Source organism: Oncorhynchus tshawytscha, linkage group LG05 (assembly GCF_018296145.1).
Source record: "Oncorhynchus tshawytscha isolate Ot180627B linkage group LG05, Otsh_v2.0, whole genome shotgun sequence".
NCBI lineage: Eukaryota > Metazoa > Chordata > Actinopteri > Salmoniformes > Salmonidae > Oncorhynchus > Oncorhynchus tshawytscha.
Genome location: NC_056433.1, coordinates 35,863,366 through 35,889,685, shown reverse-complemented (window position 1 = coordinate 35,889,685; position 26,320 = coordinate 35,863,366). Strand labels below are relative to the sequence as shown.

Genomic DNA, 26,320 nt, shown 5'->3' with positions numbered 1-26,320 from the left:
AGGATGAACCAGACTTATGGAGGGCTAAAAAAAAATTGAGGTCTTGGCTAATTTCTTTTGATTTTCCCATGATGTCAAGCAAAGAGTCACTGAGTTTGAAGGTAGGCCTTGAAATACATCCACAGGTACACCTCCAATTGACTCAAATTAGGTTAATTAGCCTATCAGAAGCTTCTAAAGCTATGACATCATTTTCTGGAATTTTCCAAGCTGTTTAATAACCTGTTATGGCTGCATCCCTTTGTTCTCAATTTCCGCCTGAAGACATACCATAATCTAACTGTCTGTAGCTCAGCCCCAGAGGCAAGGATATGCATATTCTTGGTATCATTTGAATGGAAACATTCTGAAGTTTGTGGAAATGTTAATTGAATGTAGGAGACTATAACACAGTAGATCTGGTGGAAGAAAAGAGAAAGAAAGAGCATACGTTTTCTGTTTTTTATTGTTGTAGTATCATCTTTCACATGTACTAGAATAGGATGCTGGAGATAATTTTGATGGATAACACAAGAGGGCAACTGTAGGTGTGCAAAGTGTCAGACTGATAACTTCAGGAATGGGTGAGCTACATGACATTTAGCATGAAGTCACCCAGGTGTCCCACACAAGTTGCCCAAATGTACCCAAGTGGCCGAATTGGTGAAATGACCTATAACTATATACAGCAGTGCAAATAACTACACTGCTCAAAAAAATAAAGGGAACACTAAAGTAACACATCCTAGACCTGAATGAACAAAATATTCTTATTTAATACTTTTTTCTTTACATAGTTGAATGTGCTGACAACAAAATCACACAAAAATTATCAATGGAAATCAAATTGATCAACCCATGGAGGTCTGGATTTGGAGTCACACTCAACATTAAAGTGGAAAACCACACTACAGGCTGATCCAACTTTGATGTAATGTCCTTAAAACAAGTCAAAATGAGGCTCAGTAGTGTGTGGCCTCCACGTGCCTGTATGACCTCCCTACAACGCCTGGGCATGCTCCTGATGAGGTGGCGGATGGTCTCCTGAGGGATCTCCTCCCAGACCTGGACTAAAGCCTCTGCCAACTCCTGGACAGTCTGTGGTGCAACGTGGCGAGACATGATGTCCCAGATGTGCTCAATTGGATTCAGGTCTGGGGAACGGGCGGGCCAGTCCATAGCATCAACGCCTTCCTCTTGCAGGAACTGCTGACACACTCCAGCCACATGAGGTCTAGCATTGTCTTGCATTAGGAGGAGCCCAGGGCCAACCGCACCAGCATATGTTCTCACAAGGGGTCTGAGGATCTCATCTCGGTACCTAATGGCAGTCAGGCTACCTCTGGCGAGCACATGGAGGGCTGTGCGGCCCCCCAAAGAAATGCTACCCCACACCATGTCTGACCCAGCGCCAAACCGGTCATGCTGGAGGATGTTGCAGGCAGCAGAACGTTCTCCACGGCGTCTCCAGACTCTGTCACGTCTGTCATGTGCTCAGTGTGAACCTGCTTTCATCTGTGAAGAGCACAGGGCGCCAGTGGCGAATTTGCCAATCTTGGTGTTCTCTGGCAAATGCCAAACGTCCTGCACGGTGTTGGGCTGTAAGCACAACCCCCACCTGTGGACGTCTGGCCCTCATTACACCCTCGTGGAGTCTGTTTCTGACCGTTTGAGCAGCCACATGCACATTTGTGGCCTGCTGGAGGTCATTTTGCAGGGCTCTGGCAGTGCTCCTCCTGCTCCTCCTTGCACAAAGGCGGAGGTAGCGGTCCTGCTGCTGGGTTGTTGCCCTCCTACTGCCTCCTCCACGTCTCCTGGTAGCGCCTCCATGCTCTGGACACTACGCTGACAGACACAGCAAACCTTCTTGCCACAGCTCGCATTGATGTGCCATCCTGGATGAGCTGCACTACCTGAGCCACTTGTGTTGGTTGAAGACTCCGTCTCATGCTACCACTAGAGTGAAATCACCGCCAGCATTCAAAAGTGACCAAAACATCAGCCAGGAAGCATAGGAACTGAGAAGTGGTCTGTGGTCCCCACCTGCAGAACCACTACTTTATTGGGGGTGTCTTGCTAAATGCCTATAATTTCCACCTGTTGTCTATTCCATTTGCACAACAGTATGTGAAATTTATTGTCAATCAGTGTTGCTTCCTAAGGGGACAGTTTGATTTCACAGAAGTGTGATTGACTTGGAGTTACATTGTGTTGTTTAAGTGTTCCCTTTATTTTTTGAGCAGTGTATATACAACATATCAAAAAGCAATTCTAACACACACACACAAAAAAATGTTTACAAAAATATTTTAAAAAACAGTACACCCTTTGGAAGTCCTCGTCACAATATTTTGCTGCCTGTGCCATGTCCCATAGCAGTCTATTTCTGATGTAAAGTAGAGGCAAACTGAACAAGTGGTGCAGTTCATGCGACACAGAACACAACGACGCCTCCATGCTGTGCCCTTTTGGCCCTGAGGCACAGTCATGCCTGCAGTAATGAACTGTGGCATATGAACACCACTGGGGGCAGAGGTAGAGCGGGCAGCTTGGCACCGGGGGCACCCAGTCGGAGTCGCTATCACTGTGAAAGAAAACATCTTAAAAAATTTGGTATTGTATGAGCCTTTTATCATCACATAAAATAAACATATGTATTGTATAGAGCAGAGCGAACAGTCACTAAGGTGAAGTGCTGTTCCATTCAACTCCGGCCATTGTTGTGGACCTGCACTCGCCCACAGCACCCAATGGCTATTTCATATGGAAATGAAGAGGAGTAGCAGGCGCAGTGGCCATGTGTGTGTTTGCTGTTCTACTCCAATCCATTTGAATAAAAAAATGGAAAATATAATCTGACATGGAAAATATATATATCTGACATGGAATATATATATATATATACATATTACAAACCACACATGTCATTGCAAATTGAAAAAAAAAAAAGCCAAAATAAATATATATTTATATTTCACAAAACGGCATTAGCACTTACCCGTCCAGAAGTACGTCCTGTCCTTGCAGAAACTCAGTTCCTGTTTGAATCATAACACTCAAAGATTCCTCAAACAAAAAATCTGTCTCACTTTCACTTTTTCACTTTCACTTTAGACTGACTTCTCTTTTCCTGATTTATTCGCCATGATATCTTCAATGAAATCGTTGAAAATACAACTTTCCGAAATACAGCTGCGCGTAACAAGCCTCACAGCAACTTCTCTGATCATCAAGGTGAGAATGGAGTTTGTTACGCATGCGATATCAAACAAGGAATGGTGCTCCAACCCAAAACCATTACATACTGGCGTTTACCTCAGCTCATTGGCTATCTACCCAGCTAGATTTCAAGAAGATCAGTGGTCATTGGGCAGAAATACAGTCCATCAACGAAGCTTCGCTAAAATGATTGGTGCGCCAGGTAGTCATTGCTCGTTGTCTTCAAATCAGTTCACTTCGGTCAATACTCCCCGCAAAAAAAACAATGATGTTTGGCTGTGTTGCAAACATCCAGAGGAATGCACTGAAACCAACCATGACTAGATAAACAATGTTTTATCATGTTTAATTCAAATCAAATCAAATCAAATTTTATTTGTCACATACACATGGTTAGCAGATGTGTAGCGAAATGCTTGTGCTTCTAGTTCCGACAATGCAGTAATAACCAACAAGGAATCTAACTAACAATTCCAAAACTACTGTCTTATACACAGTGTAAGGGGATAAAGAATATGTACATAAGGATATATGAATGAGTGATGGTACAGAGCAGCATAGGCAAGAGACAGTAGATGGTATCGAGTACAGTATATACATATGAGATGAGTATGTAAACAAAGTGGCATAGTTAAAGTGGCTAGTGATACATGTATTACATAAGGATGCAGTCGATGATATAGAGTACAGTATATACGTATGCATATGAGATGAATAATATAGGGTAAGTAACATTATATAGGGTAGCATTGTTTAAAGTGGCTAGTGATATATTTACATTTCCCATCAATTCCCGTTATTAAAGTGGCTGGAGTTGAGTCAGTGTCAGTGTGTTGGCAGCAGCCACTCAATGTTAGTGGTGGCTGTTTAACAGTCTGATGGCCTTGAGATAGAAGCTGTTTTTCAGTCTCTCGGTCCCAGCTTTGATGCACCTGTACTGACCTCGCCTTCTGGATAATAGCGGGGTGAACAGGCAGTGGCTCGGGTGGTTGATGTCCTTGATGATCTTTATGGCCTTCCTGTAACATCGGGTGGTGTAGGTGTCCTGGAGGGCAGGTAGTTTGCCCCCGGTGATGCGTTGTGCAGACCTCACTACCCTCTGGAGAGCCTTACGGTTGAGGGCGGAGCAGTTGCCGTACCAGGCGGTGATACAGCCCGCCAGGATGCTCTCCATTGTGCATCTGTAGAAGTTTGAGTGCTTTTGGTGACAAGCCGAATTTCTTCAGCCTCCTGAGGTTGAAGAGGCGCTGCTGCGCCTTCTTCACGATGCTGTCTGTGTGAGTGGACCAATTCAGTTTGTCTGTGATGTGTATGCCGAGGAACTTAAAACTTGCTACCCTCTCCACTACTGTTCCATCGATGTGGATAGGGGGGTGTAATTATGTCGAATGCTCTGTAAAAAATTGATAGAGATGGAATTCACGGCACAAACGGGTTACAAAATATTTCGATTTAAGCTATAAAAATTTATTTTATCAAAGAAAACGGCACTTCATTTGATCACTGGGACCCGCAGGAAGAGAAATAAGAGCAAGATATCAGAATGTAAGTCATAATTTTACCTTCAGATGTGAATGTGTAAAAACTGTCATGGCGGAAAATGTTTCTGTTGTTGATTGCTCTTCTCAAACAAAAGCATGGTATTTGTTCTCTGTAATAGCTATTTTAAATTGGAAAATGTAGTTTGATTACCAAGATTCTAATCTTTTGAAGGGTGTAAGACTCTTGCATTTTCAAGAATGTTTAATGTTATGACATTGTATTTTTAGTTGTCACTCTGAAATTTCCCATGATGTTGATCCCTGTACAGGGATCGCAGCCATAACAGGTTTTAAGTGTTTCAGTCGCTGTAGTAGCTGACATTTATAGTGTTGTTATCCACATACATAGACACAATGGCTTTACTTAAAGCCAGTGGCATGTCGTTAGTAAAGATTGAAAAAAGTAATGGGCCTAGACAGCTGCCCTGGGCAATTCCTGATTCTACTTGGATTATGTTGGAGACGCTTCCATTAAACAACACCCTCTGTGTTTTTAGACAGGTAACTCTTTATCCAGAATATAGCATGGGATGTAAAGCCATAACACATGTTTTGACAGCAGCAGACTATGATTGATAATGTCAAAAGCCACATTGAAGTCGAACAAAACAGCCCCCATAATATTTTTGTCATCAATTTCTCTCAGCCAATCATCAGTAGTTTGTGTAAATTCTGTGCTTGTTGAATGTCTTTCCCTATAAGCTTGCTGGACGTCTGTTGTCTATTTGTTTACTGTAAAATAACATATCTGGTCAAACACAATTTCTACAAAAACTTTGCAAAGGGTTGGTAACAGGGAGATTGGACAGCTATTTGAGCCAGTAAAGTGGGCTTTACTATTCTTAGTAATGGTTACGCAACCTCCAAAATAATTTATTTCATTGTTTACTTGCTATTTTCACAGCTTGTCAGGCAAGACCTCTGAATAAAAGTGTGTCATGCGACTCAAGTACCCTTGTCACACCTAATCGGTTGTTGCTAGAGTCTCCCTGGACTCCTATGAAAAGGACACGGCATCATGAGGCCTCTGATAGTGATCTGAGTTACTGCCCTGATGACACATACAGCGTCATCAACAATGACAGGTGTTGTGTGCAGTTGTATTAAAAAATACCCGGCTTGACCTTTCTTTAGAATAAAATGCTATTTACTACTTGGCTTGTGTATTATATCACCCTGTCACAGGCCCTCCCAGTCAAAACAACCTCATAAGATTGCCTGCTGTAGTTGTTTGCAGCCGAACATGCAGCATAAAAAAACACCAACAAGGGGGCCCTGATCAGCATCATGCAGACATACCCTCCCTGTGAGCATTCCTATGAATGGAACAATCAGCCACATGTTGGCAAGTATCCGGCCAGCAACCTTCACCTGTCATTGGCAACAGCTTTGAGGCTCTGGGGCTCTGGCAAAGAACTCGCCTCTTGCCTGCTCACCAACGGTCGTCAACGGGGTGAACAAAAAGAGTACCTGTTTGTGTGTCAGATATTACCAGTCCTAACTGCCATTGGTAATATAGCAGTGATTATGTGGCCACTCTTACTGACAGTTGTGGCTGCTTTGTGTGATGTATTGTTATCACTCCCTCCTTGACCTTTGTGCTGTTGTCTGTGCCCAATAATGTTTGTACCATGTTTTGTGCTGCTACCATGTTGTGTTGTTGTTATGTTGTGTTGCTTGCGACCATGCTGTGTTGTCATGTGTTGCTGCCTTGCTATGTTGTCTTAGGTCTCTCATTATTTAGTGTTGTGATGTGTGTTTTGTCCTATATTTATATTTTATTTATTCATTTCTTTTAATCCCCGTCCCCCCGCAGGAGGCCTTTTTGGTAGGCCGTCATTGTAAAAAAAATAATTTGTTCTAAACTGACTAACTGACTTGCATAGTTAAATTTAAAAAGAAATGTATTCACAGCACAAGGAGAATTGCAAGATGATGTGGTGACTGACAGACAGGCTTGATACCGATGTCTCAATGGGGAGAGACCTCGAATGGAGAGAGACTTGGCATTACAGTTTTACTAGACACAACTTTGACTTGTATTATCTTTTTCCATTATTGAATTGATTGGTATTAGTTAGGAGGGAGGGCGAAGCCCTGTGTATTCTGCGCCAGGACCAGGGAACTCCTGTGGTATACGGGACACCACACAGGAAGGTATGACCACTCTGACATGTTTGACAAGGTAGCCCCATTACCACCAGACAAAATGCTGATAGGCACAGTATCCGTATCAACTGGGAATGATAATGAAAGATTAAATGTTATAATTGTTATATTAGCAGAACACTGCTTGTATGGTATTATGTAAAGGGTTGTTTCTTCTATATGGTCCTGCTACTACATTTGAAATTTGTCCAAACGCTTAGTTTAGATTATCTACGTCAGGAATGCTTCTCATACTCTGTAGGCTACTGACCTATTCAAAACTTCCTCTGGCACCGCACCATACATTTTTATTTATTTATTTCACCATTATTTAACCAGGTAGGCCAGTTGAGAACAAGTTCTCATTTACAACTGCGACCTGGCCAAGATAAAGCAAAGCAGTTCGACACATACAACAACACAGAGTTACACATGGAATGAACAAAACGTACAGTCAGATGGGCTATGAACAGGTGCAGTGATCTGTGAGCTGCTCTGACAGCTGGGGATTAAATCTTGTGAGGGAGATGGGAATCTCCAGCTTCAGTGATATTTTTGCAGTTCGTTCCAGTCAGTGGCAGCAGAGAACTGGAAGGAAAGGCGACCAAAGGAGGAATTGGTTTTGGGGGTGACCAGTGAGATATACCTGCTGGAGCGCGTGCTACGAGTGGGTGCTGCTATGGTGACCAGCGAGCTGAGATAGGGCGGGGCTTTACCTAGCAGAGACTTGTAGATAACCTGTAGCCAGTGGGTTTGGCGACGAGTATGAAGCGAGGGCCAGCCAATAGATCGCAGTGGTAAGTAGTGTATGGGGCTTTGGTGGCAAAATGGATGGCACTGTGATAGACTACATCCAGTTTGCTGAGTAGAGTGCTGGAGGCTATTTTATAGATGACATCGCCACAGTCAAGGATCGGTAGGATGGTCAGTTTTACTAGGGTATGTTTGGCAGCATGAGTGAAGGAAGCTTTGTTGCGAATATGAAGCCGATTCTTCTAGATTAAATTTTTGATTGGAGATGCTTGATGTGAGTCTGGAAGGAGAGTTTACAGTCTAGCCAAACACCTAGGTATTTACAGTTATCCACGTATTCTAAGTCAGAGCCGTCCAGAGTAGTGATGCTGGTTGGGCAGGTAGGTGCAGGCAATGATCGGTTGAATAGCATGCATTTAGTTTTATTTGCGTTTAAGAGCAGTTGGAGGCCACGGAAGGAGAGTTGTATGGCATTGAAGCTCGTCTGGAGGTTAGTTAACACAGTGTCCAAAGAAGGGCCAGAAGTATACAGAATGGTGTCGTCTGCGTAGAGGTGGATCAGAGAATCACCAGTAGCAAGAGCAACATCATTGATGTATACAGAGAAGAGAGTCGGCCCGAGAATTGAACCCTGTGGCACCCCCATAGAGACTGCCAGAGGTCCGGACAACAGGCCCTCCGATTTGACACACTGAGCTTTATCAAAGAAGTAGTTGGTGAACCAGGCGAGGCAATCATTTGAGAAACCAAGGCTGTTGAGACTGCCAATAAGAATGTGGTGATTGACAGAGTCGAAAGCCTTGGCCAGGTCGATGAATACAGCTGCACAGTAATGTCTCTTATCGATGGCGGTTATGATATCGTTAAGGACCTTGAGCGTGGCTGAGGTGCACTCATGACCAGCTTGGAAACCAGATTGCATAGTGTAGAAAGGTACGATGTGATTCAAAATGGTCAGTAATCTGTTTGTTAACTTGGCTTTCGAAGACCTTTAGAAATGCAGGGTAGGATAGATATAGGTCTGTAGCAGTTTGGGTCTAGAGTGCCACCCCCTTTTGAAGAGAGGGGATGACCGTGGCACCTTTCCAATCTTTGGGAATCTCAGACGATACGAAAGAGCGGTTGAACAGGCTAGTAATAGGGGTTGCAACAATTTCGGCAGATCATTTTAGAAAGAGGGGGTCCAGATTGTCTAGCCCGGCTGATTTTGTAGGTGTCCAGATTTTTCAGCTCTTTCAGAACATCAGCTATCTGGATATGGGAGAAGGAGAAATGGTGGGGGCTTGGGCGGGTTGCTGTGGAGGATGCCGGGCAGTTGAACGGGGTAGGGGTAGCCAGGTGGAAAGCATGGCCAGCTGTAGTGAAATGCATATGCCTGTAGTTATTGAACTCAACCTGCAGGAGGTGTGATTGAGTGGGGGGGGGAATGGCTGCAGGTAAGCTTCTGACAGATGGGAGTGTCAAGGACACACCCAAGAAACATCCACATCAAACCGCACCCCTAAGCCAACCCAACCCATGTTTGTCCTCTGTCATGGCCGGCAGCATTTCTTGAGGAGCAACGCAATTTTGGGGGGGGGCAAAATCAGCAAGTGCAGTTCTTTAAAGAGACCATGCACATTTTTATAAAATAAGATACTTCTGTTCAAATGTAGTTGATCAGTACAATACAATAAGTCCCAAATGGAAGGGAAACAGATTGTAGCCCCATGAAATCAGACAAAACAAGTTTAATAACTCTGCATGCACGCACCTATTGAATACGCATTCACCTGTATTGCGGATAGGCCTAGGCTACATATTGATTTACCCAGTTTACCAATAGAGATTATTTGAATGGTAAATGATTATCATTTATGTTGTTAGATTGGTAAAAAATAAAACTAATAAAATGTGTAATTGGTTAATTCATGCATACATGGCTGTCTTTGGAAAAAATGGTATATAAAAAATGCAAATGTAATGATATTGAACTCAAAAGATTCCCAATGATTGAACAGGGCAGTATCTGAGTTGATCTGTCTGGATGAAGTGCCATTCTGTGACTTTGGCTAATATGCCTTGTTTTTTGTTGCCTTGGTATCAAGTATCGTGATTGCATTGAGTACCAGTACTAAACCTGCACTGAAAAAGGTTCCTTGGAGAACTCTTGCACGATTTTAAAAAAAACTTTGGGTTCTTCACGTGGCATCTACGGTCCTTCAGAATTCTAAAAGATTATTTAATTGTATGGAAGCCTGCAGACGTTTCCCTTTCATAGCACACAGCATATTAGCCAGTGTTAACTAGTATTGATTTGTTTGGTGTAGCATTTCTAGTGTTGATTCAAAACTTAAATTAACACTCGGCAGTGTAAAATAATCCTAGTGTTGTTAATATCCAGAGTTGAACCAAAACCACGCCCATCTTATTTCCCAGGATGCTCTGTTGTAGGTCGACTTTTAGAATTATTTGTTTCAATATCTGTTTTTGCATTGATTTATTAATCTTATGCAACTCAAATATAAATAACACATTTTTCTGAAGTATTCCAATCTGTAAATTGGATTTATTGCACCCGTTACTGAAACGCTTGTTCCAGTTCAGATGTTTAAAGTAGTCTCATATCTTAGACTTCCCAACCCTGGCAATCATTCCAAATAAATAAACATTTTCAAATGTTGGATATGCCCACTCCAATAGGAATTACATGCCACTTTACAAGCCAGCATGATATGACTTGCAGGCCTGTTGTGGCCTGTAATGAGTTTCAGGCCACTGTATTAGGGTAAAACTAGGCCCTCATAAGACTGCCTTATGAAATATGTATTGTATTGTCTTCATTTTTTATCTCACTTGGTGAAGGCCACAGGACTGAAAATTAATGAATCTAACAACCATTTCTCTGTCACTACCAAACAGTCACGTTAAATCTAAAATTTACTGGAAAGGCACCTGCGAAATATGGTAATAACCCTGGGAAATATTCAAATAAGACCCTGTAGCAAGGGTATTCAATTCCGGTGCTGGAAGGCCGAAACATTTCCAATTTTAGATTTTTTTTGTATGGTTCTTCAGAGAACCTAAAGTAGTTTCCCTATGGTATCACTCCCAAGCACCTTATTTGATTCCAACTTGCATCTGTATTTTTAACACTTTACACTCATAAACGGTTTGAAAATGGCAGATTTGGACACTGATAAACGCCTAAATTGGAACACAGTGTCTGTACAGTAACATGCTATACATGACTTCAGAGCTCAGGTTCTCCACTTCACAGCGCTGTATGGATTTTGACTGACAGCTGCTCTGAACTTGAGCACCTCGCACGACAAGAAATTGTCCCCATCCCTCCCACTAATTGGGCAACTTCAGCAAAAAAATATATTTTTGAATGAGGGAAATGCTGTAAACGGAGAGGACTGTATTTTGAAAGATGAGACATTGAGGATTGTACCACATTGAAGTCATACAAGCAAGCCAAACACCCATGAGTCAAATGTGTACTTCACATTTCCATAGTATAAAATACATGTCATATACAGTGCCAACGTTTATGACCACTATGTTTAATGTAAAGTTGCAAGATGACATGGCTTCATACCCTGGGTTGTTCTGAACAGAATGAGCCTATGGTTTTCTATTGTGAATCAAATTTGCCGCAGCACACACGCACCTGAATGCACTTATGACTCCTTTTCTATGAGCACCCAAATTACGATCTGTTTCTCTGAATTGCATTGTGAAAGCCTGCCACTTTGATATCGTATTGTATAATTTAGCTAGTGGTGTTGGCAATAGAACAAGCTTTCAAATTATGCCCTCCTGCCCCAGATTTTGGTTTATAATGGACTTTCTTTGGATTGCGTAAACAACAGTAATTGTGTGATGGCGGGGATGCAGGGCTGTGTTCCAACCAAAACTACAAGTGTGCTTGCTCTAGTTCCTCAAAGGCACAGCTAGGAGAGATCAACTATAAAAGTTTTTTTTTTTTTTTAAGACTCTTCTTTGAGTCATAAAAATGCATTGAAATGACTTAGGAACTGTGCACCCTTTGGAGAGGTGTGTGGCCACTTGGAGACACCAGTTAGTCCTCTCACTCAAAGCCTTGTCATTTTGTTTGTCTTATGTTGCACCTACCTCACATTTCCCAGAAATATTCTTATCATGTTACTTAATAATGTGTTGAGTATTTTCAGATTTCGTTATCAACAAATGCGGCGAAAAAGTACAGTAAATGTGAAATGCACATAAAATAAACTGTGTACATTTGGATTCAGTCTTATGTCAGGTGAACTGTTGTGTCCCTCACCTTTTGGTCTGATAATTTTTCCATCTCCAAACTGTTCCCTTTCAATTGCTACCATGCGTATACTTTTCATATTTCTTCTGTAAAGAAACATTTCAATTTAGCCCTATCCATATAGGCCAGTTCCCACACGTGAAAAGGGTTAAGAGTGTGGTATACAAGGTTAGAATTCAGGTGTATGAATATGTATCATGTATTTATTTATCATTTATAAATGAGCTATGACATAGCCAATGAGAATATAGCACAGCTTTTGCGTTTCACCCCTATCTCAAAATCGAATGTTTTTGACCATTTGGAAGTTTTTACAGAGTGATCTTTTCTACTCTGGCTTCTGCCACGCAGTGTGCCTCGCAAAAGTGATTGCTGTCCTGCTTGTGAAATTATCAACGTTACCATATATATCTAAAAAAATACCATATACACTGATTGTTAAAGCACAACTGCGAAATGTATTGCTGATGGTGAACTTGAACAATCCAAATAAATTCTATTATAAGCCCCATTCAGCAGGTATAGTCAGATGAGTTCTCCTGTAGCTTACTTTTATTCCGGTAAAATACATTTTGAACAGGGCTTAGATAACAATAACCTAGCAATTTGCATAGGTTGTCAATCGCCTAATAAAGCTTAATATCATGGAAGCCATTTTAGCGTTTGAATGCTGAAAGGTCCAGGAAACTGGGCACAGTGCATATTTTGACGACGCTACTGATATTGCACTGGGTTGTTCGGCATGCAAAATGAGTTGTAGATCAGAGACGTGTCAATACAATTACATGCAGTTCGACACTGAAGGAGAGGACGTATCAGTTGTCACAAAATAAGAGTTATTTTCAGAAGGTAGAATGTTATATGAGCAACAACAACAACAAAAAATGTGAACCGGTGATTCGTAACTTTAGAATATATTTTCGGACCGATGCATGCTACATTTGGATCGATTTGAGGTCCGACGACCGATGCTCTTCTATCTATCTTAAACATTTGAATCTGGGACTGATGCGGTGAATCGTTAGGCCTACATCCCTGAGAAAAACGGTAATGCACTTAGCCTATCTGAAGTGCACTGCACTTTTCAGGACTTGACTACTGCTTGTACCCGCAATCATAGAGGCCTGCATAATGATGTCATAAATTAAATATGGAAAACTGTCAGTCATGATTAGCTGTGTAAACTGCTTATTAACTTGTTATTACGAAACACTTGCACGTTCATCCTCTCCACTGTGTCATCCACTCCGTGTCATACGGTGAAAAGTTTAATTTAGGTAGGCTTATAGAGGTTACAAATGTCTTAAATGGATTGTCTGAGATGGCGCTGACTTGCAGTAATAAAAACGTGTTATTTCTTAAATTATTTGCTCCGAACGTTTATTTGGATTCGTCCCGACATTTCTTTATTTTAATTTTATTTTTTGAATATGTATGTACTTGTTTGACTTTTTACAGCATTGTTAGACGCTATAGTAACATATATCCTAAGGATTTCGCTGCACCCCCTATAACATCTGCTAGACTGTGTACACAGACAATATATTTGATTTGACATTATTCAAGGAGTGAAGATTGCTCTGTCTATTGTCAAACAAGAAGAAATGTCAGTTGTCTTAGTTGAAGGCTTCAAGTCGTCTGATATTGTCCCTTAACGTCCTGTTCAGTTTGCAGCCCCGGTCCTTTTCCTCAACCAGATTTATGACTGAAATGTTGAACGTGTAGGTACATATATTCTTCTATATATATATATATATATATATATATACCTTGGGTTCAATGGGGATATTCAGGAAACATAGGCAACATCAGAAATAGCGACGGTTGGTCAGATGTCTTGGCCATGAAATCACAAATGTTCACCTTCATGCAAGGCGTAGGGGTGGTAAAACAGTATAGGGTCCATCTGAATAGTCTACAACAGCTTCCTCTCCTTGTCTTCTCTCCTTAATTTCGATAGTCTAAAGGAGCTTCCTCACCTCCTTCATCTGCGCAGATCTGAAAGCACATAGCAAGGAAAAGCAACGGTGGATACACTGAGGATTTGATTTAAGCTGTCCAGTTCATTTCTGTGCAGTTGAAGGAAAGGAGACAAGGAGAGGAATGAAGCCAGAGGAATGAAGCCACTCAGGACTATTGAGAATCGCTGCCTAAGCATTATTGCAATCACCTGACACCTGCACAAAACCCAAAACCCCGAGTGTGCTCAGTGTTTGGATCTTTAAAATGTGTTGTCGTAATATGCCCGTTATCACACGTGGTGTGGAGGCCCGCATATTATTGTTGTGCTGGATTATGCTAATTCCTCTGCAACAGGACTGGGTCGTGTGTGCTTTTAGGCATAATAAAGCAAAATATAATGTAATAAAGCAATACATAAAAATAAAACCGGCCTATTAGCGGTAATGCACACGAAGCAGCCAATATGCCTGGCCAATAGGGACATCATTTGGACCCTAGCCTATAGATTGACTGAAATTAGAATTCTTTCCATATCCAATTAGAACTTTTGGGGCGCGCAAAAAAATAAATATTAGGCTAATAACATTGTGGACTGTGATCTGAAAATAATGATCATTTTATTCAACCACGAGGAATGGGAATGAACTGTAATTATTCAACCACAGGGAATGGGAATGAACGGGTGTTGTTTCCCCGCATGCTTTACATTCCTGTGTGTACATTACAATGTTGTTGTGATATCTGTACACACCAGGCGATGTGTGAAAACACAGATTGTGGGTTTACTGGATGTGGTCTGGGTTGGGTCTGGTCTGGTCACGACATATAATGACAGGGTGAGGCTGGCGTTGAGGGGGGCAACATCGCTCCATAGCCCGTGCATTAATCGAGTTGAACCAAGTAATTCGAGCCACTTCGCAAGGGGACCGCAAATTCTACAAATATTTAGGTTGTATTCTTGAAATAAACAGCCTGGCGTTTTCGCCATTGGAAGACTGGATGTCAGCGAGGCTTGTCTGCATAGCAAATGGTTAAGATGAAGTTTTCTGCAAATCGGTGAAGCCGAACCAGGAAGAGCAAAGCACATCGCTCAGGCAGCCACCGTCCTCTCTCTCTCTCTCTCTCTCTCTCTCTCTCTCTCTCGCTTTCTCTCTACTCTCCTGCTCTCCCCCAGTACGGAGATCAGTTCAGCCATCACACCAGTCCATAACTATTTCGACGCATCTCCAGGCACAGTATGACGGAGTGTGTAAGTTAATATCTCTAAATATTTCTTCCGTAACGGTTTTCGAGTGCCGGGTGTTGAAGTTGCGTTCCGAGCCCGTCCAAAAAGGAGTGCAGAACCTATTTTCGCTTCTGCCTTGCAGAATCGATAGCTGTAGCTTGCTAGCATGCGATATCCATGGGTTTCATACTAAATAGTGTTAGAAAATCGAATTATTTCGATATTATTTTCATAAATGGCATGGAATATGTGATTGTGGCAGTCTTATTTTGGCCGCGATGTGTGTTTGGGTCGCCCATAGCCCCATAGATAAAGCAGTTACTTCGGGTGGCAGGCTACTCACAGACTTCAAGCGAGCGAGGCGCAGCCTGTCTACTGTATGTCGGCCCCGATGTCCTCAAGTAGACTATCGGACGTTTGGTATGTTTGATCAAGTTAAATGGGTTACCAGAGCGAAGCTCCGGTGTTACATTCAGTGTTTTGAATCGATTTAGATGGACTGTAGACTACCTGAAGACCATTTAACGACAAAAACAAGCCGACGCCTCGTGTTTTATATTTTTAATTCGGGCATAGAAAGTGTTCAAAATACCCCCCGCATCAGTTCAAAACACCTTACCCTGTACGGGGTATTTTGGGCAAGTTGTTGGTCCCTCATTGCACCCATATTTCATACAGTGTTAAGGTGTAATTACATAGGTTAATGGCTGGTCACTTGAAATAAGTGTTTATCTGCATTTGTCTAAACGTGGAGTATCTTGCACAGAGACATGGTAGGCAAGATACAGTAGCTAGATACGTTTATTAGGTGTCTGTGTTAATAGCCTGTAGACTAGGCTACACAGGATATGGTTGTTTTGTAACTTGTTTGCCGAATGAAGCGGTGGCATTGGGCTCTACGTTCATGTAACAATTATTTAATACAAACATTGTCATGTTGTCTAATTGGTTTCTGCTGATTTTAGAATGATTGCTGTATGTAGAATGTTTGCTGAAATACACTGAACAAAAATATAAACACAACATACAACAATTTCAAAGTTTTTACTGAGTTACAGTTCATAGAAGGAAATTGGTCAATTCAAATAAATTCATTGGGCCCTAATCTATGGATTTCACACGACTGGGCAGGGGCACAGCCATGAGTGGGCCTGGGATGGTATAAGCCCACCCACTTGGGTCCCAAGTTCACCCTCTGGGGAGCCAGGCCCAGGTAATCAGGATACGTTTTTCCACACAAAAGGTTGTGAGGCCGGTTGTATGTACTGCCAAATTCTCTAAAACGACATTGGAGACGGCTTATGCTCGAGAAATTAACATTAAATTATCAGCTCTGTTAATGATTCCTGCCGTCAGCATGCAAATTGCACGCTCCCTCAAAACTTTAGACATCTGTGACATTTTGTTGTGTGACAAAACTTCACATTTTAGATTGGCCTTTTATTGTCCACAGCACAACTCGCACCTGTGTAATGATCATGCTGTCTAATCAGCTTCTTGATATGCCACACCTGTCAGGTGGATGGATTATCTTGGTAAGAGAGAAATGCTCACTAACAGGGAGGTAAACAAATTTGTGCACAAAATTTGAGAGAAAGAAGCTTTTTGTGCATATGGAAGATTTCTGGGAACTTTTATTTCAGCTCATGAAAAATTGGACCAACACTTTACATGTTGTGTTTAATTTTTTTGGTTCAGTATAGAATGTCTGATGGATTAGAATGTCTGAAAAATTAGATTGTCCGTTTAGAATGCCAAAAGGTGTCAGAACATTGTCCCTGTGCAGATGGAATTCCTGACCCCTCACACGATCTCATAAGGAAGGAATCCTGTTTTGTCTATTTTGCATTTGTTTTGATTGCGTTGGCATGCACTTCAGTTTTGCTGCATTCCATTTTGTGTTCCTTATTTTTATTGTTTAGCACAGGGGATTGGTAACTGGCGGCCTGCGGATAAATGAAATGGATAACGGCAATATTTAGTCGCGCACCTCTCTATTTTCCATGATTTTATTGAAAAATGATACATGTGACTGTATAGGGTATTTCATTTTATTGTTCATAATGTGGACATAATGAGTAGCTTTTTTCAGCTTTAATACAAAATCCCGAACATGTAGGGCAGCGCCAATAACCATCGATAGGCCTACTGTTGGATGTTGAGAATCATATCTCTTGTATTGGCTGTTTGGATTCTTCACAAGGCACATTCATCACTTTTAGAGTGTTTTTCTGGGACAAAAAATAATCCTGATTCTACCAAACTATTGATTAAGACGTATGTTTCACACTGAATTAAGGTAGGTAGGTATCCCTAATGATAAGATGGTAGACTGGATTTTTTGGCACGTTTGAATACACAGTTCTCTCTCCGGGGATTGGTGTTTGTTGTGAATATGGATAAGATGGTATGCGGTATTCTGGTATTCTGTGGTATGCGGCTCGTGTTGGCCTGGTTTTATTTCGGACCCTAAGCTCTTTCCCTAGGGGCCCCTACCACTTCAGTGTTTACGGAACTGTAAGAAATGGATAGGAGAGTATGAGTAAGCAGTATAATGATGTTCCATCTAGCCCTCCAAGACTCTTTGCTCCATAAGTGGAGCTTCTATAGTGTTTTCATCTGTCCAGTCTTTTCAGATGGGTAGAAGGGTTAGGATAAGGGACTAGAGACCAAAATTGTATTAGTGAAACCTGAAGGGGTATGTACGTATATACATGGAAGGGATTAGGCGATAGGCTAGGGATTGAAAAGATACTAGAGTTGTATTCACTGTAGCAAAACAAAAACTATGAGAAATAAGAAAAGAAAGAAGTTTCTTATTGGACAACTTCAGGTAATCCCTCCCTGTTTCAGTCCGTTTTCTTCCGCTTGGTGGCTAATGAATACCACCCAGGCAGTATTATCCTGTTTATAGGAGTGACATTAACAATTTGTCTCTCCTCCCCAGGCCCAGTGGTGCAGCATGTGATGATCCACGCCCGGAACGAAGGTTCCCTCAGCCAGAGCCGCAGCACAGGGAGGCGGGAACACTGCCCCCATAGGCCACATGGTGAGACCATGGGCGGGGCCTGGCTTGAGCGCTCGCTGCGATTCGGCAGGACCTTGAAGAAGTGTAGGACCAAGCGAGGAAGGGGAGGGGTTAAAGAGATGCGGGAGAAGACGCCGGAACGGAATAGGAGGCGGGGCAGGAAATCATATCCCTTACGAGGAAGGGGAGGGTCTTCGGAGGAAGAGGGACTTAGCTGTCACGTTTTACTCACGCGGTTGGAGGAGGACATCCAGGAGCAGGAGGACACCAATGAGAGGGGGAATGATTCGCCTACCCAACCCCCCGTCAAACCTGAATCCCGGATCAAGAAACTGGGCAAAGGAAAAGGCGAAGCCAAGGGGAAACTCCTGGCGAAGAAGATGATTCCCAAAATGATATCCAAAACCACCAGTGATGTGCAGGAGTCGCCGTTTCCAGAGCCGCGTAAGCGACGGCTAGCTTCTCTCAACGCTGAGGCGGTGAACAGTCTGCTGTTGGAGAGACCCAACGATACCCAGCCGGCTGGCAAACAGGCCAGGAGAGAGCAGGAGGAGCCCTCCAGCGGTGAGTCAACCCTGGGGACAGATCCAGCTAGTGGTGGGGTGGCCGGAGGTCCTAAAGCTCAAAGAGCCAGCAGCAGCAAGGCCTCCATATTGCACAAGCCTGAACTGTGCCGACGCTCCAAAAAGGCCAAGAAAGTCTCCAAGAAACGGACCAAACCAGATAAAGGAGAGAAGAAAGAGACTGCGATGATGACTCTACAGATGTTACACACCCCTGCTCCTCGACGGCTAGCCGGACTCAACGCTGCCGCGCTGCTAAAGTTAACGAGCACCTCCGCAACTAGCAAACAGCGAGTGAAACCAACATCGACTATGACGACCGACTGCAAGACCATGAGCGCCGCATCAGTTGATGTGAAGCAGAAGCAACCGCGACTGAATCTTAAACAGTGTGGCCGCCAGCCTAAGCAGAAGGGAAGGAAGTTGATTCCAGAACAGGGAGGCTGCAAGAAGTCCAACTTTGAGCCCAAAGGGGAGTGGGAGTCTGGAGGTTGCACCCACAGGCTAACCAAACCAGGCTACCAGTCGCGCAGCATGCTAGCCTACCCGCTGAAGCCTGTCGTCAAAGAGGAGCAGGTTGAGGCAGAGCTGAGACCGTACTACTGCTGCCCCCCAGAGGGTTCTGTGGAGTACTGCCACCGCCTAGCATTGTTCCTGGGTCAGAAGGCCTATGCTGACTCAGAAGAACAACCTTTAAACGCTGCAATGACCCCTATGAAGCGGGAGTGCCTGGTGACATCGCCCTCCGTGGCCCACCCCCATTCCCATGCAGCCCTGACCCTCAGCTCCCACCCTTGCCTCTGCACCGCCGACCCCGCCTGCTTCTCCAGCTACTACGTACACATCGCACACCCCGGAGCTCCGTCGACCACCCTCAGCTCGAGACCTCTGAACTTTGGCACCTCGACAATGTGTCCCGGCATGGTGTCTGGGTCCAAGCTGCTGGGTCCTCCGGTGTCCCATGCCTCGACGCTGGCCCACCCTGCTTTCTGTGGCTCAGTGGGCTCGCCCTACTACAGCAAGGCCTGCCGTGTCAGCGGCTACACCTACAGAGCCATGCAGCCGGTCAACAGCAGGGGGTGCTCTTTCTCCACAGGCTGTTCCGGGTTTACACACGGCATCAAGACAGGTAAGAGGACGACATTGTCCTATGTCTACATATGTCTACTGGCCCTATATGCTGATATAAATGTTTCAGCAAAGACCAGCCTTCGTTGTGTTTTTGCCGGTGACCAGCATTTGTTGTGCTTTCGCTGGGGCCCAGCCTTCATTGTGTTTTTGCTGGGGACCAGCCTTTGCTGTGTTTTTGCTATTGATCAGCCTTCGTTGTGTTTTTGCTGGGGACCAGTAAATTAGAATATTTGGGGAGCGTGGTCTAATCAGAGTTTCCGTTAGTAAAATGTGGCGGTGGACAACGTGACCGGGAGATTTTAATTTACCGGCTATTTGAAAAATTTACCAGACCCTTATGTTACCCAGAGCATCCACCCACAGTTCTAAGAATGAACGGATTTAGATTATGGTAATTCATCTTAACAGAACATGCAACTCCTGTAAATGAAGCAGCCAATAAAACATCATTTTCAAACATTTGCCAAAATGTTGAACAGTGCACCTGATGAGAGTGGTTCCATATGTAACAGATATTAAAATATCAGTTAGAAACGTAGAATGAGGTGGAATCTAATGATGCAACAACTAGGATGGGTTGCTAATATACTAAGATTGTCTTTGTTTATGGACAGCAAAAGAAAGTTGATATAAAAACCAATAGAACAGGAGAGTGGCATATGAGGAAGTATTTCAGTCGGCCCGGCGAATATGCTAGGGAAGTAAATTGAAATAAATAATTTCACTATACAGAAATAAATCAAATAAAGCATGACTTAGCTACAGAGGAAATGAGAACCATTTGATTTTTTTTAAAGCTGCGGATTGTTTCAAATTAGAAGCTTGTAGACCTATGCTTATTTGGGAAGCTCGCAGTTTGGACAGAGCATATGGCAATAGGCCTAGCTGATTATTGAGTTGCCCATTTTTGCACATTAATTGTTTCATTGTGTGAATTGTTTGCCCTTTGATTGTTTATTTTGATCACTTCCCCGTTACATATGTCACCAGTAGTAAACATATGTAATGAGTAATTGATAAAAATAGTATATCAAGACTAGAGGTCCGACAGATTTCAAGTTTTCATAACAATCGGTAATCAGCCTTTTTTCATGCCGATTATGGCCGATTACATTGCAATCTATGAGGAAATTGCTTGGAAGGCTGACCACCTGTTACGCGAGTGCAGCGTCAAAAGGACCTTATGGCTGCAATGAGCCAAGGTAAGTTGCTAGCTATCATTAAACTTGTATTTTTTGGGATAGCATTTTGGGCAGCATTTTCACTTTTGGATGAATAGCGTGCCCAAACTGAACTGCCTCCTACTCTGTCCCAGATGCTAATATAAACATATTATTATTAGTATTGGATAGAAAACACTCTGGAGTTTCTAAAACTGTTTGAATGATGTCTGTGAGTATAACAGAACTCATATGGCAGACAAAAACCTGAGAAGAATTCCAAACAGGAAGTGAGAAATCGATTTTCAAAACAGTGCCTATTCAAGTTTTTGTCTGGAGGAAGTGCTCGCTCCTCATGAAGATGGATTACTGGGCTGAACACGCTAACAACAAGTGGCTAAATGATGGGCTTTATGGAACAAATCAGTCATTTATTGTCGAACTGGGATTCCTGGGAGTGCCTTCTGATGAAGATCATCAAAGGTAAGTGAATATTTATAGCGTTTTTTTCTAACTAATGTTGACCCCAAAATGGCAGAGTTTTCTTTGGCTGAATTGGGTACTGAGTGCAGTTCTCAGATTATGCTTTTTCTGTAGAGTTTTTTAAAAATCTGACACAGCGGTTGCATAGAGGATAAGTCTATATTTAATTCTGTGATTAATACTTGCATCTTTTATCAATGTTTATTATGAGTATTTCTGCAAAATCACTGGTTGTTTTGGAATCAAAACATTACTGCATGTAACGCGCCAATATAAACTGAGATTTTTGGATATAAATATGCACATTATCGAACAAAACATACATGTATTGTGTAACATGATATTCATGATATTCAAATATTCACTTACCTTTGATCTTTATCAGAATGCACTCCTAGGAATCCCAGTTCCACAATAAATGTTTGATTTGTTCAATAAAGTCATAATTTATGTCCAAATACCTCCTTTTTGTTTGCGCGTTTAGTACACAATCCAAATTCACGACGCGCGGGCAAGTCCAGGTGAAAGTTTAAACGAAAAGTCATATTACAGTTCGTAGAAACATGTCAAACGAAGTATAGAATCAATCTTTAGGATGTTTTTAACATAAATCTTCAATAATGTTCCAAACTGAGAATTCCTTTGTCTGTAGAAATGCGATGGAACGCAGCTACCTCTCACGTGAGCGCGCATGATCAGCTCATGCCACTCTGGCAGACTTCTGACTCATTCAGCTCCCTTTCCCCCCTCCTTCACAGTAGAAGCATCAAACAAGGTTCCAAAGACTGTTGACATCTAGTGGAAGCCTTAGGAAGTGCAATATTACCCCATAGACACTGTATATTCGATAGGCAATGACTTGAAAAACTACAAACCTCAGATTTCCCACTTCCTGGTTGGATTTTTTCTCAGGTTTTTGCCTGCCATATGAGTTCTGTTATACTCACAGACATCATTCAAACAGTTTTAGAAACATCAGTGTTTTCTATCCAAATCTACTAATAATATGCATATATTAGCAACTGGGCCTGAGTAGCAGGCAGTTTACTCTGGGCACCTTATTCATCCAAGCTACTCAAAACGTCTTTGGGACTGGGGGGGCAGTAAACTACACATGGTTGATGATATTACTAGGTTAACTAGCTTGTCCTGCGTTGCATATAATCAATACAGTGCCTGTTAATTTATCATTGAATCATAGCCTACTTCAGCTTTTCCAAATGGGTGATTATTTGACAAACGAGCATTCGCGAAAAAAGCACATTCGTTGCACAAATGTACCTAACCATAAACATCAATGCCTTTCTTAAAATCAATACACAGAAGTATATTTGTTTTGTTGCGAACTGTGTTTCTTCCTACAAAGACCAAAATTAATTTGCCAGAATTTTACATAATTATGACATAACATTGAAGGTTGTGCAATGTAACAGCAATATTTAGACTTGGGGTTGCCACCCGTTCGACAAAATACGTAATGGTTTTGTATTTCACTGAAAGAATCAACGTTTTGTTTTCGAAATGCTAGTTTCCGGATTTTACCATATGAATGTCCAAAGGCTCGTATTTCTGTGTGTTTATTATAATTAAGTCTATGATTTGATAGAGCAGTCTGACTGAGTGGTGGTAGGCAGCAGCAGGCTCGTAAGCATTGATTCATTCAAACAGCACTATACTGTGTATGTGAGCAGCTCTTAGCAAAGCTTGAAGCACAGCGCTGTTTATGACTTCAAGCCTATCAACTCCAGAGATTAGGCTGGCAATACTAAAGTGCCTGTAAGAACATCCAATAGTCAAAGGTATATAAAATACAAATTGTATAGAGAGAAATAGTCGACACGTCATAATTCCTATAATAACTACAACCTAAAACTTCTTAACTGGGAATATTGAAGAACTGGGAAAATTGAACCACCAGCTTTCATATGTTCTCATTTTCTGGGCAAGGAACTTAAACGTTAGCTTTTTTACATGGCACATATTGCAATTTTACTTCTCCAACACTGTGTTTTTTCATTAATTTAAACCAAATTGAACATGTTTCATTATTTTTTTGAGACTAAATTGATTGTATTTATGTATTAAGTTAAAATAAAAGGGTTCATTGTTCATTCAGTATTGTTGTAATTGTCATTATTACAAATATATATAAAAATCGTCTGATTAATCGGCATCGGCTTTTTTTGGTCCACTATTAATCGGTATCGGTATCAGCGTTGAAAAATCATAATCAGTTGATCTCTAATCAAGACATATAGAAAGGGAAGCAGACGTTTTTATTTTAAGAATGTGAAATGTCAGAATAATAGTAGAGAGAATGTTTTATTTCAGATTTGATTTCTTTCATCACATTCCCAGTGGGTCAGAAGTTTACATACACTCAATTAGTATTTGGTAGCATTGCCTTTAAATTGTTTAATTTGGGTCAGACGTTTTGGGTAGCATTCCACAAGCTTCCCACAATATGTTGGGTGAGTTTTGTCCCATTCCTCCTGACAGAGCTGGTGTAACTGAGTAAGGTTTGTAAGGTTTGTTTTTCAATTCTGCCCACAAAGTTTTTATGGGATTGAGGTCAGGGCTTTGTGATGGCCACTCCAATACCTTGACTTTGTTGTCCTTAAGCCATTTTGCCACAACTTTGGAAGTATGCTTGGGGTCATTGTCATTTGCGACCAAGCTTTAACTTCCTGATTGATGTCTTGAGATGTTGCTTCAATATATCCACATACTTTTGTTCCTCATGAAACCTTCTATTTTGTGAAGTGCACCAGTCCCTCCTGCAGCAAATTTTATTGAAATTAAACTGTTTCACGAAAATGCGCATATGAAAATCATAACTGGCAGATCGGTAGAAATTGTAGGGTTCTCCAAACTTGAAACTCTTGCGCCGCCTATGAAGTCTTTATCCACGTTTCCATGGTCGGATTTGCTTATAGGCTACTTTAAAGCAAGGTAAGACATGCCTCATAATATGAAGTAAAGCATTTTTATAGGTTTCAAACAATTAATTAGGCCTATGTTTTCAAAATGCATACGGACTCCAACTCACATTGTAAAGTGGTGGTGACGCGCTGATAGCCTGTTGCCAGCACCTGAATGGTGAATGGGAGGTGCGCTTCAATTACACGGTACCCTCTTGCGCCATCGTGCTCTATTGTGCACTATCGTGCATAAATCTATTTTGTCCCCTACACTAAACATGATCATGACACGCATGTTAAAATATCAAAACAAACTCTGAACCAATGACATTAATTTGGGGACAGGTCGAAAAGCATTAAATATGTATGGCAATTTAGCTAGTTAGCTTGCACTTGCTAGCTAATTTGTCCTATTTAGCTAGCTTGCTGTTGCTAGCTAATTTGTCCTGGGATATAAACATTGAGTTGTTATTTTACCTGAAATGCACAAGGTCCTCTATTCCGACAATTAATCCACACATAAAATGGCCAACTGAATCGTTTCTAGTCATCTCTCCTCCTTCCAGGCTTTTTCATCTTTGATCTTATATGGTGATCGGCATCTACACTTTCAAAGTATTACCACAGCAACCGGCAAAACAGTTCGTATTTCAATCACCCACATGGGTATAACCAATGAGGAGATGGCACGTGGGTACCTGCTTCTATAAACCAATGAGGAGATAGGAGAGGCAGGACTTACAGCGAGATCTGCATCAGAAATAGTAGGGAGTTCTATTTTAGCCCTTGGCAACACAGACGCTTGTTGGCGCGCGCCAGTGGTGTGGGTGCAATTTAATAATAATTTCTACATTTATTTTGCTACACTCGCGCAAGCGACGTGTCCGGTCTGGTCAGCATGTTAGGCTACCGGCTGAGAATTTTTTTTTTGTAGGCATAGCTCTTTTTGAAAGTGCACCAAAACTTTTTTTAACACGCGTTTGCATTTAGAATTGTTACACAATGAATGGGCTTATAAAATGACATGATTTTGGAGCTGCAGGAGAAATCACACCTAAAATAGGATGTGTTTGCTATGCGTGTGTGATAGTTGTGTTGAATAAATAAGATAGTCATAATGTAGCCTAACGAAAATACACGCACACCAATTTAATTCCACTATTATGCAAATGATCCCATAGACCGATAAGCATGACTGTCAAATGTATTTCCATCAATTAATAAAAAGCATTATTTTGCAATGGGATTTTTTTTCTCATGGTCATTTTGGCCAGCAACAGTTTTATTTTGTCAGCTTTTCATTTTATTATCGGACAAAAGCCAGCTAATGCCGGCTAACAGAAAACCCTGGGTCTAATATATGTGTATTTGTGGCAACCGTCAGTGGAAGGGTGGTACCAGTTTAAGTGGTTGATGGTTATGTTGTCAAAGGTTGGCCGCCTCTTTTTAACAGGGTTAGTTCTGCAAACTTTGTAAGAGCATGTGACATTAAAGAGCTGACATTGTCACAGTAACTTAATGGACGTTAGTTGCCTGGACGCTGCAGTGAATTTTGCATTATCTAAGTTATTGTAAAATTTAGATTAACTTAATAGCCAGTAACTGCTAGTAACTCATAGGCAACGAACAGCCAGTAACTTCTTGGCCGCTTAACTGGCAACCAGATGTCAGTAAGCTATTGTAAAATGCACAGTCATTTACTTGCAACTAGCTACCAGTAGCTCACTGAACTTTTGTTATTAAAAGAAAGCTTATAACATTCGGTGACAACTACTAAGCATTATTTATGGTGAGCACACTTGGGACCCAGCCTCACATGGCCTCAAATTTTACAATAACAACTTTCTGCAAAAACATGAACTTGCCGATGGCCAACTGCCATTAAGTTACTGGAAACTGCAACTTCTTAACTTACTATAAACATT

At 41.9% G+C, this 26,320-nt stretch overlaps 1 protein-coding gene across 8 annotated transcripts in view; it reads left to right on the top strand.

Annotated features, from left to right (window-relative positions):
• Positions 1-26,320, top strand: part of LOC112250564 (bromo adjacent homology domain-containing 1 protein) — an 86,452-nt gene that overhangs the window by 21,574 nt on the left and 38,558 nt on the right. For 2 of the 8 annotated variants that reach the window (XM_042321846.1, XM_042321845.1), the window contains exons 1-2: positions 14,828-15,133; positions 18,057-19,829. In XM_042321846.1, coding sequence (XP_042177780.1) covers positions 18,077-19,829 — 1,753 coding nt within the window. In that variant the 5' untranslated portion in view covers positions 14,828-15,133; positions 18,057-18,076. Of the gene's footprint in view, positions 1-14,809; positions 15,134-18,056; positions 19,830-26,320 lie in introns of those variants that run through there. The other 6 variants (XM_042321842.1, XM_042321841.1, XM_042321840.1 and 3 more) reach the window with 5 other exon arrangements.